Source organism: Zootoca vivipara, chromosome 13, assembly GCF_965207765.1.
Source record: "Zootoca vivipara chromosome 13, rZooViv2.hap1.1, whole genome shotgun sequence".
NCBI classification, from domain to species: domain Eukaryota; kingdom Metazoa; phylum Chordata; class Lepidosauria; order Squamata; family Lacertidae; genus Zootoca; species Zootoca vivipara.
This window is the reverse complement of record NC_142596.1, coordinates 14328017-14345052: the sequence shown is the minus strand read 5'-3', so window position 1 is coordinate 14345052 and position 17036 is coordinate 14328017. Positions and strand designations below refer to the sequence as shown.

At 41.3% G+C, this 17036-nt stretch overlaps 1 protein-coding gene across 2 annotated transcripts in view; it reads right to left on the bottom strand.

Moving 5' to 3' along the window:
• Positions 1–2137: 2137 nt before the first annotated feature.
• The window catches only part of SPPL2A (signal peptide peptidase like 2A), a 41728-nt gene continuing 26829 nt past the window's right edge, over positions 2138–17036 (bottom strand). Inside the window, exons 12-16 of one of the 2 annotated variants that reach the window (XM_035131169.3) lie at positions 16830–16883; positions 16316–16415; positions 13997–14074; positions 13730–13890; positions 2138–5048 (exon numbers count right to left, since the gene is read on the bottom strand). In XM_035131169.3, the coding sequence (XP_034987060.1) occupies positions 4974–5048; positions 13730–13890; positions 13997–14074; positions 16316–16415; positions 16830–16883 (468 nt within the window). In that variant the 3' untranslated portion in view covers positions 2138–4973. The remainder of the gene's footprint in view (positions 5049–13729; positions 13891–13996; positions 14075–16315; positions 16416–16829; positions 16884–17036) is intronic. The other variant, XM_035131170.3, reaches the window with a different exon arrangement.

The following is a 17036-nucleotide window of genomic DNA, read 5'->3' as shown; positions in this document are numbered from 1 at the left end:
AGTTGCTTTGCAGGGGGTTGGACTAGATGACCCTTCTGTGATTCTAAGGGTGCTGCATAGTCACAATGTGTGGGAGGAAGAAGATGCAGGAAGTTGCCATGGGGGGGGGACTTGCATGCAAGGGGGGTTGCACAAATGGGGGGGATGTATATAAGAGTGAAGGTGAAAACAGGTATGCAAAGCAGGGCTGCAGAACAGAATTGCAAAGTAGTTTCAGAAGTCCGCTCCACTTCCCTGGGGGGCTGTGTTGCGGACTGGCATCCGGGACCTCCAGTGACACGGATTGGGGGGCAGAGGGATGCCGCCCACATCATGGGGATTCCTGGTCGTGTCATGCCCCCGGACAACCAATCAGGCAGCCAGGGTTGTGGCCGCATGCCATTTAAACTGCGGGGCAACCAAGGGGGCGGGCGGCCTCCTTTCATCTCTTTGCCGGATATCCCAGCTCACCTGCCCTCTTTTTATGCATTGCTATGACAGTGAGCTTGCTATGGACATATGTTGGCCGCCATATTGATGGGGTTGGGTAGGAGTTTTTCCACTTGGCAAATTGGCACCTCCCACTTGGTTTCCATCTACCTTGTAGCAATTGTCACAACAAAGGTAAGCCTTTGTGATGGGAGGGGAGGTTGTTGCCTCTGCTTGCCCCTCTTCAGTTAGGGTATTCTGTTAAAAGGATCCAGGGGTGTGGATCCTGTCCAAAGCCTGGTTGTGGGCTAGGGCCATGCCACGACCCACATGTGTCAAAGGGCTCCCCCTGCTGGTGGTTTACCCTTAGTGTGACTCCTTGCAGACAGGCAGGAGTCAGGATATACATTGGTACCTTGGGTTACAGATGCTTCAGGTTACAGACACTTCAGGTTTCAGACTCCCCTAACTCAGAAATAGTACCTCGGGTTAAGAACTTTGCTTCAGGATGAGAACAGAAATCGTGCTCCGGTGGCGCGGCGGCAGCAGGAGGCCCCATTAGCTAAAGTGGTACCTCAGGTTAAGAACAGTTTCAGGTTAAGAACGGGCCTCTGGAACGAATTAAGTTTTTTTAATAACTCATTTTTATTAAATTTTCCAAATTAACAATCCAATTAATTCACATTACATATTCCAAATTTTATATATGAATATCAAATAGTCCAAATATTCTGCAAAATTATAATTTATTCTTGGTACTTCCCATGCTTCAAGGTTTGGAGGGCTCATCCTTATCTCAATTTTACTGCTTTTCATATTTTTCTAATAATTCCTCTAGTTCTTTCTGTTGTTATCCTTCATTCTTCACAGCCTCTGGATTATTCCCACAAGCAAATTAAAGCAAATGATATGTTTCTGTGTGGATTTTATATCCATCTGATTCTCTTCTATAAATTCACAACATCTCTTCACATGCTGGCATTTCTGCCAAATCAATTCAAAGTCCTTTCGTTGTTGGCAGACGCCATCTTACACAGTTCCAATAACATCAAATCTAAGCGTCCGCTCTATAATTTCCCTGAAGCGGTGCATCAAACATTAGCCTTTCCAGGGGAGATTTACCAATTCACATAGAAAGTAAAGATAATCACGTATAATGAACAAATTAAGTTCTTAACCTGAGGTACCACTGTAACTCTGGTTCCACCCAATGCCTAAGCCAAACCGCTGACATCTGTAACCAATAAAGCTAGGGCCTATTTTTGCCCATTAACCTAAATTATCATGTCCGTGTTTATTATATATTAGGGAACTACAGGGCCCGGGGCCTTGTCACACAAACAAGGTTGGGAAGGTGAAAAGTGAGCCAAGTAGTTGCATGGAGCGGGAAAGGGAAGCTCTAGGGGAGTTAAAGTGGGGGGAATGGTAGGGCCCTGTGCAAGCAGTGGCACAGCCCTTAGTATAAATCTGTGAAACTGTTCCAGAGAAGGAATTTGCATTATTGTTGCCATTGGCACTATCCAATTGGTACCCACCGCAAACTGATCTTCTCCGTTCAAGCCTGCAGAACAATACTGTATTTTAAAAGTTGACTGGAACAGGAAAGTCCTCAACAACAACCCAAAAAGCAACTAAATAGGGAGTATGGTACCGCTTTATTTGTGTGGATTATGTTTTAATGTTTAATCCTTAATTTAATGTTTAATCCAGAAAAGAAATACAAGGATGGTATGGTACTCAACCTGTTTGAAAAGTTTATTAAATACCAAATATTCTAAATTATAACATTCTTAAAAACATTAATGTACAATGTTTCAGAGGTAAAGCAAGAAAGAAGGTTGTTATCAGAAATGATTGTTATTGTAAATGGCATTATGATTTAAGCAATATGTAATTGGTATTAAGGCTTATAAAGTGTACAAAGTCAACCAATTTTTAAACATTTAATGTTTCTAGTAAAAGCTTCCAACACCAGTCCTGTTTAACTAGATTAATAGCATGCTTCTCAGTAGATGATAGCTAAACTATCCTTTTTTAAAAAATAATCCAAGCAAATATTGTTAACACCCTGAAATCAATTCCAGCACATGAGAACCCCTTGAATATTAACCATGACTTGAGCAAACAGACCCCTTAAAAAAGCAAAAGTTTATGTTGATGATAAACATCCTGCCCCAAAATTAATTTACGGTACGTCTTGCGGAATATAATCCAAGAAATGTTTAGAAATGATTAAATGAGATATTCCTCTACAGATAAGATTCTCAATCTTGACAGCTACACAGCATCAAAGTAATGTAAAAAGACAGATTCTTATGTTCCCAGTTTTGTAAGGCAGGTTAAGAAAATTCTCATATTCACTGCATGCGTTCATGACTCAAAATAAAACTAGTTTTAACTACAATTTAGGCTCGTCCCCTCAAAGTCAGAGACCATTTTAAGGGAGAAACGCCTTCTGTGGCCACAATGTAGCTGGATGTTTCAGGCTAATTCTGTTGTTCACTACAATCAGCGTAAGATCTTAAATCTGCCGGTGTTCAAATTAGTTGACTAAACAATAACTTAAAACTGACGGCTCATATTTTGGGATGGGATGAGACAGCTCGGCGGCTATCGCTTCAAGTTTCCCAGGCTTGTAAACCTGATTGGTAAATCACCAATCTGAAAGCCACTTTGTGGCCATGGTTACTTCAAATGCATCTCCTGTATCAATTAGTCCTTTTGTAAGGCGAGCTTTGGAAAATGAATAATGTCCATCATTAAAGATGTCTCTCTACTGGGAATGCCTCAGAGGTAAAGGAGGAATATTACAAAGGTAGTTCTGTCAAGCTTCCGTTCATTGCTGTGGAGCTTATGTAGGAGAAAGGTATTGGTAGATTGTGCCTGCAGTTAAGAAAATTAGATTCTATAATTCTGTAGAGGAGCCCAAGGGCCCATGGCCCTTATCCTGCACCTCCACTGGCCACACATAGCAGGCCAAGGCTACAAAAGTGAGGCTAGCTGGTAAGCCCCCATTTTCTTCCTCCATTTGATTACTACGACATGGAGGAAAACACCAAAGAGGGGGTCCTTCTAAGTACTGAATCATTTTGAAAAGGGGTAGACAGGACATTTAAACTGCTTTGCAGAATAAGGCCTTCAAATGTAAGACGAAGCCACAGAATTCTGCTGCATTAACAAGCCACAGCGAGTTTTGGTCCTGAAGACAATTATTCCCCTTCTCCTCGTCTTGAATGCTCCTGCTTCCGATTTTAGCCAAATCTATTTCCTTAGACATCAGAACTCGAGGAACTGCGCCTTCATTAAACTATGATTAGTGAAAAGAAGCCAGAATCAAACCCTGCTTTCAGATCCTGTCTTGTTCTCACCACAGTTTAAACAAACCACGGTTCCTCAAGTTCAGATATCAAAGGAAAACGCAATTGGTTTAAAATCACAACATCTCCACCTCCTTTCCTAATTCATAAAAGGATAAATTCCTTATTAGGTCCATGATTTCTGGCTACTTCTGAACTGTGGCTAAGGCATTGCCAACAGTCTGTTGCAGAATCCTCCAAGTATCTTTGGTTTCAAAATGTGTGCCAGTTCAAACTTGGAGCTTTTTCTTCATTACAGCTTTCAAAAAGAAAGATTTAGAAGACGCTATCATAGTTGTGAAATATTTTCCAAATCCAAAGTGACAATAAGGATGAACACTACATTTGCTTTTCATACCTTTTCTTCCTCTAAAGCAGGATAGCAATTTATGAATAATAGCTGATGAACAATCATTATTGGTGACCTACTTCCTTACTGAAACAAGGGGTTAATGGAATTTTCAAAAAGAATCCTGAATCCCTGGCATGGGAAGTAAGCTTTTTAAACATTAATTTAGGTTCTAAAATAAAAGGAGAGCATTTCTGTTTTCTTGGTTCTATGTTTATTATTTTTAACTGTTTTGGTGTTCACACAACTATGCAGAGAAAATAAACCCGCTTGAAAAGATAGAATATAAACCGAGTCAAAACTCAGTTGTGATAGAAGTGGAAGAACTGCCCATCTTAAACAAGAAAAGGCTATGATGAGACCATCTCATTTTAACCCTCAACCATTCATATTTCACACTGTGAGTTTGTGGCAATCCATGCCTTATTACAATTGCACTGTTACCTACGGTCCAACCAAATTATAATTCTTCATTCACTGCTACCGAAAGAATCTGTGTAAGATGCTTCTAGATTCTGCCACTCCGCAGCTAAACATCTTCAAAGAAGTATTAAGTCAGAGAGTCTTATACACAGCAGCAAGTTGGACAATATGTAAAAAATACTATCTGTTTCATAGGCAATTACCTTTTGAAGTAAACAAGGCACAGGGTTTATTGAATCTAGTTTGGCACTTTAAAAAATAAGAGCTTTATGTGATAGCATCATCAATAGTAAACGTTTCACAAAAATATATGTGCAAGTGTAAAAAAAGGCAATTCTTTTCATAATAAATTGTAAGAAATATTCCAATTTAAAAATTAGACCAGTCTCTTATTATATTTGACTAGAAAATCTTAATACATTATTTTAGGTGCCCTGTTACTGTCTTTCACGTTGTTCGCTGGCTCTCGTCGAGTTTTCTTCATTTGCAGTGAAATCCATGGGATCCATCACCTGATAATAGACCAAGTACACTATTAGCAATAAAATCTTTGCGCACTCTTTCGAAGCAACTGTTACAAGGATTATGTAATAGATACAACGGTATTTAACTGAACCAAGCTTGAGCAGCAAACAAAACAATATAAAAAATTCTAGCTAAATAATGCATCCTTTGTCCCTGGCTGCAATCTGGCAGCATGACACCCACAAGTATCCTTTAGAAATTTTCCTAGAGGTTTTTGAAAACTTGTTCTGTAGGAGGGTGCTGGTGGAAGGTTCTGCAACAAAGATGGAAACTGGCTACTCCCTCTCTCCAAGAAGTACATTTCAGCGAGAGAGTTACTCAGCTGATGAGGATCTTCATCAGAAAATTTGCAGCTCCTTCATCAGACTGAAATATTCTAAAAGATTGTGCCGATAAAGGCTGAATGAATGAATGAATATTCTAAAAGAGTGGACTACAGAAGGCTAGGCAGCAGAAAGGAAAATGACATATTGCTGATACTGTACAGTATGTCTAAAGCAATAGACCACTGGGTTCCATTATTTGGAAAAATAGAGGATAACTGCATAAATTAGTTATTTTGCATATTAGTTATTTGCATAAATGCAAATCTTCATTCTTCCCTACAACTACTAAACATCACACAATGTATTCCTAATATATCATCTAAGCTATGAGATATGCATACTTGTTGTCATGCTAGCCCCTTACTGTTCCACACTGAATAGGAAAGGAGGGAAAGCTGTTTAAAAAGTTAGCAAATGATTTAGAGTTTTGGGTTGGAGGGGCAGGGGGTGGAAACAGGAAAGGAAAACCCATGACTCCCCAGAAAGTAAATAGTCAGCATGGGTCATTATTTTCCTTGCAGTGGGCAAATGTCTGTCTAATGCTAGTGGAAAAACAAGAACTAAGAATGATTTCATCAAAAAGGGCTATCTATTAATATATCGGCCAGGAAGTCTGCAATCAAAAGAGGCAAAATAAACCCCCACATTTGGGCCAACTTGGTAGCTGGATGTTAATGTAAAATAAAAGCCATTTGAGTTAGCGATGCTTGTGTGACATGAATGACACAGGTTGCCATTCACATTGCAAATAAAGAACAAAGAGCTTAAGGCAGTATTGCCTTGCATCAATTACTTCTGCAAGCAAAGCATGTGTCTTTAATGAGTCAAGTATTTTCCTATGTCCAGTAATTCATAACACTTTTTTTTAAAGGTACGGAAGTGGAGTGGACTTGAGTCATGTTGCCCATTCAGAGCCAGGATTTGCTATTTATTGTACGCTGGGTCAGAGCCAAGGGTGAAGCAGTTTCAGGCTGCAGTTGACCTGCAGGAGAATCGTCTCAGAATCCAGACATGTGCCATTGGGGAGGGATTTTAATATTCAGCCCAGTTCATACGTTTGCCTCTTTAACAATTTATCGTGGGGAAACAAGCATCTGAGGAGCTGCTGGTCCAAAACTAGCTAAGAGGCAACCGCAGTTTGTCCCCATTTCATTTTCTTGTTCAAAAAGGGAGAGTGAAAAACAGCACAGCCATGAGGATGTGTAAATAACATCTCTCCTTGTCCAAAGTACGGCGAATGCTGGAAAGCAGGTAACAGAGGTACAGCTCCTTAGAAACAGAGCCACTGCAACAACTAGGAGGTTTCTTTCTACATGATGCCTTCTTGGGAAGCAAAAGTATGAACTATGGCAGTAATTGTGTGGCCTCTCTTTGTCACATGTGGCATAAGTTGGCTTGCCTTTGTTATAGTTTTAAGGCATTTAGTTTAAAAACTAAAATCTATCACATTTCCCACATGAAGTAAGACCCACTCATGAACTTCTTGCTTGGTGTCTACTAATTAAAATTTTGTGGGTTTTTTGAAAGCGAGAGACCACACTGCTGTCCCAATCATTGCTGTCATAAAGACTTAGATTCCTCCATTGTCTCCAATGGGCAAGCTGGAGAAAGAAAGAAAAATGGCATCGAAAGTAACCAGAAAATCCCATTTCCACAACACAAAATGATAATTCTGTCCCAATTCTTGTGACTTCCCCATGTTGAAGCTAACCATTCAACACGGATCAAAAACTCAATGGGCTTGTCAAAATGAAATTCAAAAGCAAGTGGTTCATGGATTTCATTCTACTTTTCCAAATGATGCCAATCTGCAAAATTCCTTTCTACAGTACATTCAGGCTACTTCAGGGGAGTTAGGATTGACAGTGACAACCTTAGGGGACGCTACCAAACGGATGGCCAAGGAGTGTTGTTCAGAAGGAAAACATTTGCTTGCATACCTCAGGGAACAGTACAGAAAGATTATGCTTGAGAAGCCTGGGTACATGCAGCCCTCTGAACTAATACCATACATATTTGGAAGACAGTACAAACAGGCCTATGGAGATAAGCACTTCGCTGGTCTTATTTGAAGAGCAGATTTTGGCTGCACAATGACATGTAATCTAATGTCACTAGGCTCTCTCGTACTGGCAGGACTGAAACACAAAGCAGACCAATAAGTCACGCTGCCAACTCCAGCCAAAAATAAACATAGGTAGGCTGGAGGATGATCAGATGATGGCTAAAACTTAACACATCAACAAAGCACACCCAAGTAGTTTGGGCGGGTGGTGGGGGATGTTTTGTTTAATTGAGCTACAGGTGTGTATGGGTTCCCCAGTTCTGCAGAACCACAGAATGCAGAGCTGTACTGAGAACTGAAATCAGCACCCCATGAACCAGCTTTCATGTTCAGTTACAACATTCCTTCTAGGAATTTCAACACAGGCTTGAAAAAATGGGTAATTGGTGAATTTTCTCAAAGATACCACAGAGGATTGTGGGTAGCAGTTCTAGAGGTCATCGTTTCATGGTCTTTCTTCATGCCAAGCAGAAGTAAATTGTATAAAATAAGGACATGTTAAAGCTGCACAATTTATACATGTTGCAGAACCGAGTTCAGGTCTAGCTGAGAGACTGGAGTGTGGCCAACCCCTCCACTTCCATTTCAGGGTTTTAACCCATTAAGAATATAGATCATTCCCACAAGGCTTTCTGAACAGTTCTATGCTTTCTTGGACTGATTCACATGATGGTGTCATTCTTAAGGCAGGGCTGAATAGGAGGTAGAACAAAGCAGCAACCTAACCAGTCCACATCTCGAATAGATTCTGGTTTGCATCACTGAAACTGTTCAGAATAGCTATTTTATGCTGTCGAGGCGAGTAATGGGGCACTCTTAACAACTATAGGTGTGCATTCAATCCAAATAAATAAATACAAAAAAAACAGTGCAAATTAAATACAAGCCTCGAAATGCGGTCATCAACTAGTCCCTTGACTGGCACTTAGGCTGACTTATCAGGCTGCGCTCTCGCCTGGAGGTGCTGTTACTAGTGCCGGCTCAGTCTAGAATAAAACATAAATCACGCACAATTTAATCTCTTCATTCTCTGTAGCGCACTAGTCAGAAGAAGCTGTGCAGGTCCTGGACTGGTGCCTGAACACAGAGGTGGGCTGGATAAGGGTCCATACGCTAAGGCTGAGTTCCCACAAAATGGGAGAAAATGTGGACAGGCGGGAACTGAAGACATTACCTGTTCTGGATGGGACCACATTCCACTACAAGAGGAGGTATAGATGTTCCTGGTAACCTCAAGACTGGACGGTTGCAAAATATGGCACCTAGGCTGTGGGAGCATGCTGGTGAACTACTTCTAATTGTGATCATATCTGCACCATACTTTTTAACAGTCATGGCTTCTTCCCCAAAGAGTCCTGGAGAATACAATTTGTGAAGGATGGTGAGAGTTATTAGGAGACACCTCCTGTTCCCCTCACAGAGCAAGTGCTGGTGAAGACACTCTGGGAATTGTAATTTTGTAAGAGAAATAGAGGTCCCCTAACAGTGCTCAGCACTCAAACTACAGTTCCCAGGATTCTTGGGGGAGAGGGAGCAGTGTCTGTTAAAGTGGTATAATCGTGCTTTAGATATGGCCTCGAAAGATTTGAATAACATTGATTTGGAGAAACCCGACATAAGTCAAGGTCAACAGGCAACTAAGGCCCTGGGCCAGATGTTCCTTTCTGTATCCTGTCAGAAAGGAAAGGAAGTTTCAGGCCTCCGTACACCTTTGCCCTGATGGAAAAACTGAAATATGCAATGTTTTAGAAGCAACAATACACTTATTTGAACAAGGTCTTCCTGGCACAAACCTTTCTACAAAGGTTTCAGGAGAGTATGCCCTAACTACCTCTCTTTATCAAATGTGAGTGAACAGGGCTGCTGTGAATGGAGAGGGAGAAGAAGCCCAAGTTTTACTCAGGTACAATAGTACTGCTTATTATGCCTTGTGACAAGCATATTCTTGAGGAGTTCATTGCCTTGGTGAGAGCCACTTGTTTTTAATACACAAGAAGACCAGTGCAAAACAAGTAAAAAGCTCTCTAGGGAGAGCTGACTCGAGAAAGCTTGTGTCATGTGAGTATTAATTCAAGCACAGTCACATTTTACACTGCACATTTGGGACCTGATCCAACCCTGCAGGGAACATGCAAAAGAACCTTAAATGAGCCTTAGCTGTGCCGCCGCTGGGAGTGTGAATGGCACAGAATGTTTGCCGTGCAGCACTTCAAGATCTGGGAACTGTTTCCATTCTGTTATTATTTCCATTTCCATACTTTTCAACCAAAAAATAAAAAAAATAAAATCTATCACACAACAATAGTAAATCAATTCACTTCGCTCAGGATCTTTGTTTAGAATGGGGCGGAGAATCTGCTTTGTACCGGGAAGGTCCCAGGTTCAATGCAAGGCATCTCCAAGTAGGACGAAGAAAGAAAGACCCCGTCGGAAAACCTTGAGAGCTGCTGCCAGGCAGCATGCACTGTAAGTTCTGAACAAATTTGGCCTGCCAGCTTCTTCATTTCACCTGCAAGGCCTTTCTGATGTCAGGCATGGTGCAGGTAAGAGCAGTACTTGGCAGCATCTGCAAAGCCCCTTTCAGCCAATAGGCAGCGCCCATCACACCCCCTTGTGCAGCTTCCAAAGTGCCCAACAGCCAGCTTCTGAAATTTTGTGCAAAGCAGGACTGTACTCCCATGCATTGGCAGAGGTGTAGTAGGTCAATCTTACTCGGTCCAGATCCACAAGAGGACTGAATCAAGCAGGGCTGAGCTTCCATCGCATCAGCCAATAGGCAGAGAAATCAGCCCTGCTTAGTGCTGGGTTAGTGCCATCAGCTGGTGTGAGGTTTGGGTTTGGATACGCTTAAGAGCTCCCTGCTGAGAGCTCGCTTATGCACCAAAACCTAGTGCTGAGCAGGAGTGACATCCTGTGTTAACAGCTGATGTGAGCAGAGGTCCATCCAGTTTGATTTGGGTGTTCAAGACAGCTCCCTGCAGGGAAGTCTCTCATGCACCCAAACCTGTTCAGTTTTGCAGCACTCTGAAGTCAGGACTTCATAGCACCTTGCAGGTGGCTGAGGTTTTCCCCCTTCGTTTTATCAGCTGGTTCAATGCAAAGTGGTTTTCAAAGCACCAAGCCACCTGACGTTATTTGAGCTGCCAGGTGAATAGCAACAAATTAAGAGCTGGGAGGCAGATTCTGATATGGATCTGGCCTGTGGAGCCAAAAAAGTCCCCCGCTCCTGGTGAGTGAGTGAGATAAACCAGTGGTCAGATTCAGTATAACACTTCCTATATGCCTAATAAAAAAATTGGACTAAGTATCTTTACAGTCCATCCGGAGAGAGCACAAACAATATTGAAGTGCTGTCCCTCTTCCCCTTAAAAAAAATGTACATGAATGCCTTTAAGTCTCACGACTTAAAGCATGCTGAAGCTTGCTGAGCCACACAATCAATATATATACCTCACCACTTTTTTTTGAAGGTCAAGCTAGATGGAGTAAAATATAATGAGAACAATTCTTGAAGCTGCGTGCATCAAGACCAGAGCAACGGTCTCATTAATCGGTGCACAATATTTGAACTGCACTCAGATTCCCAAATTTTAAGTCTGCGTTTTTCATTCCGAGGGAAGTCAAGCTGACACAAAGGTCCAAAGTTCAAAGCAATTTTAATCCTTCAAAAAGGAGCTAGCTGAGAAAAGCATATGAAACAATTGCTATGGCAACATAATACTTCTAAATAATGAAGCTTCTTATTGAGGTATGAGTGGTCTTTTGTTAGCTTAGGAACTAGGGCTGAAGTATTTAGAGCAAACTTCGGTAGCGAACAAAGGCAAAAACATCATTCAAATCCAAAGAATTTTATGCTTGAGTACTCTCTGAAAAGACAGTAACCAGAGCTTCCTTGACGCACACAGACTCTGGGAATCAGAACTCATACAGGATGTCATAAAAGCTGTATTTAAAAAGGTCTATAAAGCACACACTGGATGAAGCTGAACTTCTTTGGTTGACATTCTAAATATGGAAAGAAGGATCAGTCTTCACTAGATAGCTATGCAATTTTCCTGCTTCATCAGTCAACTAACCAATAACCAAACAGATATTCAATCATTCAGAGGCATATTGCCTTTGAACACGGAGGTTGCATAGCCATCATGATTAGTAGCATGTTGTGCTCTTATATTTTAGTACTGAGCATTCATGGCAACCATGGCAGCCACCAGTACTGCAACCAAGCCATTAAAAGCAGCAGTGAGAGGTGTAGGAGGCGGCATCTGGATTTAATATCCCCTAGCAAATAGATCTGTATCAGTAAAAACACCCTGGCAGTAAGCTGTTCAACAGTGGAACAGACTCCCTTGAAAGGTGGCAGATTCTCCTTCATTTGAGGTTTTAAAACAGAGCTTGGATGGTCACCTGTCATGGAATCTTCAGTTGAGATTCCTGCATTGCAGGGGGTTGGACTAGATGTCTCCCAGGATCCCAATTCTACAATTCTATGATTAATTGGCTGCCTTTGGACACCACAATAAACTATAGTTTATTGGAATAGGAATGTGCCGAGGTGGGCCTTGGGCTTGAGGTCAAGAAGTTTGAAAGCTTTTACTCCCAATGTGAATTATCCACAGCTTAGCACGGCAACTAGCTCCTAAATTGCATTTCAACGTATTCTTTGTTGAAATAAGGCAGCTCCACAATCCGTGGTTTGTAGTTGGGTGGTTTCAAACAAATCATAGTTAAGATTAATCGCACAGCTCAGCTTGGGGTTCAGACTAACTTCACTGGCTACGTATTTGCTTCTAAGCCCACCAAGTTCTGGTGCTCACCTTCACACTCATAAATGGCTTGGAACCAAAATACTTAAGGGAACACCTCTTCCCACACCAACCTGCCTGCACATTATGGTCATCAGCCAACACCCTGCTGCAACTACACTTCAAAACGGAAGGGAGCGATGTAGCCAGAGAAAGGACACTTGCAGCAATTGTGACCCAACTGTGAAATGCCTTTCCTAGCAAAGTTGGTGCTATGTAAAACTCCCTTGGTTGAATAGTGTTCATTAATTTTCATGGATCTGCTCTGAGTAGGACTAGCGTTGGATACAGACACACCTTCTAGACAACAGGCAAAAATCTTTTTATTCAAACCAGTCGTTTTAAACATCCCGGCTCCTTTAAACTCTTGACTTTTGACGGTGATTTTATTTGCCACTTGTCAGGGGGTCTCTCTACAGAGAGCCCCCACCAATCATCCTCACCAGCTCCTCGCCCAGCGTCAGCACAAGCAGCGAGTCAGGAGAAAGGAATGAGGAAGTTAGCGGAGTGGAGAGAGGGCTATCTCATGTACTAGAGCCCCAGCACCGCTCGAGAGAGGGATAGGGGGGGAGGAGGAGCACGGAGGGCTTTCGGACACAGGGCAGCCAGGAAGGCGGCCCTTCCCTCCAACGCCCGAATTGAGCCGCATGCCCACCCGTAGGGCCAGGGGGCGGGGGTGCCCAGGCTTTTATGCTGGGCGAAAACCCGCAGGAAGCCATTGCGGGGTTCTGACACGGACTGAGCAGTCATGTTTGCTGATGTTCTTGCACTGTAAATAGTATGCACAATAAAACTCTGAAAGACAAGACGGAGTGGAGCGTCTTTACTCAAGAGTAGCCGCAACCATCTCTGACACCACTCTAAAACTCGTATTGCATTGCTGTTTTATTTTATGGATTTTGCATTTCAAATTGGCTAGAAACTTTTCAATATGAAGCAGTAAAGAACGGAACAAATAAAGAAAAGAAAAAGAAAGTCCTCCATGAAGAAAACTATATAAACCTGAACCCTAATACATTACCTTTCTATCTGGAGGGAATATTTCTGAATGAAGGAGCATTCAAGCCATGTGAGCCCCCACCTGCAGTCTGCAATGGGACGGACAGAGGCGCATCATCTCAATAAGAACTAGGCCTTTGTCAATTTTACTATATGGAAGGAAAACACTTACAGTACTATTTTTCCTTACACCTGGCTATATTACTCCTAAAGAAAGAGACACAAAAGCAAGCTGTTATTGTTACTAAACAATTATTAGTCTAGAGAAGGGCCGGGTATTCAAATAAATGCAAATTCAAAAATCCTAACGTGAACAAAAAAAGACTGTCTCAATTCCGTATTTTGTATCATGTAACATGCAAGAGCTACGTCTTTCAAAAGCATCCATCTGTTAAAAATCTGTGTGCCATCTGTATGTTTTTTTTGAAAGGACAAAATAAAAGCACATAATGACCAAAATGCACTGTGCCTACCTGGTAGCTGTTGCCATTCCAGAACTTTTTCATCTCCTTGCGATACAAAGCAACTAACGTGGACATAATTAGTGTGCACGGCACTAAATAGAGAAGGGCTGGTTGTGCCATATTCATTAGCACCAGGCCTGCGAATGTGACCAACATGCCAATAGCATAAGCTGTAGAAAGAGAGGAACAAGAGAGCTGTTGAGTAACATATACCTAGTACCGTATGTTCATGGCTTCCCTGTAGATATACCCCCATTAAGAGTTAGAGTTCTTTACCTATCGTGGAAGAAATGAAATACACAGAGGAAGAGCTTGTCTGAACATCAAACCTGTGACAATAGGCCACCAGGAGACCTAGAAAAACACAAAATTATAGGTCAGAAATATTTGTCAGGAAGTAAACGAAGCAAGCAAAATCACTATCCACTCTTCTTATACTAATGAATAGGAAATCATAGAACAGGCATCCCCAAACTCGGCCCTCCAGATGTTTTGGGACTACAACTCCCATCATCCCTGACCACTGGTCCTGTTAGCTAGGGATGATGGGAGTTGTAGTCCCAAAACATCTGGAGGGCCGAGTTTGGGGATGCCTGTCCTAGAATTACAAAAGGGGTTGGGGGCGTTGCTCCCTTCCCCTTTGTGAAGACACCCTTAGCTACTGTTTTAGAAGGCTACAAGAGGGCATGCTTTGCCCCATCTACCTTTATTCAAGCACCCACTATGGAGCTACCAGCAATATGGATCGATTTAAATCACTGATTTAAATAATGATTATATTTTTATTTATTGAATTTATATACCACCCTATTTTAAAACTAGCAAGAAGAAAAAGCCAAACTTAAATCACCATTTTAAATCAAGTTTCCCACTGATATTTCAGAAAATTCCTAAAAATGTGACCACTGAACAACTAACTTTACAACTAAATAGAGGACATTATTATTATTATTATTATCCATTCAGAAGGGATACCATGTACTGGTTTTTTTAGCTGACTTGATTTTTTAAAATTAATTTTAGAAGATACTGTTTAATGGATAACTTTTTAGCCTATAGGGGGAACTTATTTACAATATGCTCATTAAGGGTCTTTCAGCAACCAAACACTATGGTAGTTTTGTGGAATATAGGAACCTGCATTTTGAACCATTTTTCTCCTTTTCTTTTCAGTGCTCCTTACTACTTCAGCTCTCCACCTTAGCACAAGCCTATCCTTACAAAAAGAAAAAGTAGCAAACAAGAATGAAATCCCTACCATCTGTTGATAATTACTAGGCAGATGAGAGCAGTTGATTTTCATCAGTTGAAAATGAAATGCCTGTGTTTAGTAGGAAGAATGTACATTTGGCGGGGGGGGGGCAATGAATTGGTTCATCATTTACCCTTGAAAAGCTTCCTTTAACTCATGGGTAGGCAAACTAAGGCCCGGGGGCCAGATCCGGCCCAATCACCTTCTAAATCCGGTCCGGGAATCAGCATGTTTTTACATGAGTAGAATGTGTGCTTTTATTTAAAATGCATCTCTGGGTTATTTGTGGGGCATAGGAATTTGTTCATGTTTTCCTTCAAAATAATAGTCCGCCCCGCCCCCCACAAGATCTGAAGGACAGTGGACCGGCTGCCTGCTGAAAAAGTTTGCTGACCCCTGCTTTAACTAAATGTATCCGGTCACAGGTATTGATTCAGTTTAGCTATCGGTCTGGGCTATTTTATTTATTTTATTTGGCAGTCACTTTATCTTGCCCAGGGCAACCCGAAGTGATTTACAACCAAACAAGTAGACAATAAACCTCCCATAGGTACATCAAAACCAAAAGGAAAGAGAAATACATTAAAAACATCCCACCCACTTCTAAATGGTTGCACATATTGCTAAACCATAGCATAACACACATGAACCTTAAGACTTCCTTCTCATCCTTGCTTTTTTATCCTTGTAAGTCACTTTCTGTTTCCATGGACAGAAAAACAGGTTAATTTGAAAAAAAAAGAAGTCAAAAGAACACCCATGAAGTAAAAATCCAGTAAAAAAATGTTTTTTAAAAATATTTAAAATTAGACAGAATGATTTAAAAACTTGCAGTTCACGGGGCTAAAGAAGCCTTTTGCCAACCTGGTCCTTTGGACCAACTCTCATCATCCCTTTCAAGCACAGCCAAACATCTGGAGGGCACCAGGTTGGCAAAAACTGAGTCTCGTGCAGCCATTACGTGAAAAGCATTTCTGCTTATGTTGCCATTAACTCAGTTGGTCACTCATAAAAATTATAAATATTAGCAACAATATGATTTGCAGTTTTTGTCCACTGCTTGGTCAAAATAGGTTTGTTCTACATTGGCGCTTATCACGTGTAAGCATATGTTTGTTTACTTTTCATTCATCAAGGTATTTGGGTTTTTAAAAAATTCTTTTGTGGCTATAAAAAATTGTTTGAGAATTGTTTGAGAAGTCTTATTTACGCAATTATTTTTTTAAACTCATTTCCTGTTCTTTTGGTTTTTTGAGGGTGGGTTACATGCACCTCTCTGTTTCTCCATTTGATCATCATGCTGAGTTAATCTTAGTTGATGGGGGGGGGAAAAAGACACTTACCTGGTAAAGCAATGTCACCGTACCCAAGTAATGAAAATGGTCTTGAACATAAGCGCACTGCTGAGAATGCCATCCTTGGCACCCTGATTACCACGGGCAACTGCAAAAGAGTGTTTCCAAAATCCCACATAAGTCAATGCCAAATGGCACCGAAGAAAGGAAGCTTCAAAAATCCAGCAGAGCTATTTGCTCATCTGGTTTACATAGAACTTCAGATTATAAAGGACTTGATCTAAGAAAACAGCAACCAAGATACTGAGTGCGTAAAAGATGGCCAAGCATCTAAACCAGAAGGACAATGCATATGGATGACAAACAGACACCACGCACAAGAGTGTTAAGAAAATGCACCATGTGAAGTGAGAAAAAACAGTGCTGAATTTAAGGGTGGCTGAGGAACAATGATATCCAGGCCCTGGATAAATAAATTTGGAAAGGGAGAGACAAGAGAGTCGAGATTCCCACCAATCCCAAATGCTATTCTTTTTCAGAGGATCTTAAATACAATCCTTACTTTCTCATGAGGAGCTGACCGCCCAGCAGAGGCTTCCACCAAGCTTCCATCATTCTAGGATCAAACCCAAGTCAACAAGCATTTAATACTTTAAAAGAAAGTAGGAAAAAAATGGCTATATTCTGTGAACAGGTTGCACGTAAATATTTAGGGCAAAATTCAGGCCAAGTGCAGCACTTTAGATTCCCTTTGGTTTGAAAGAGTTAA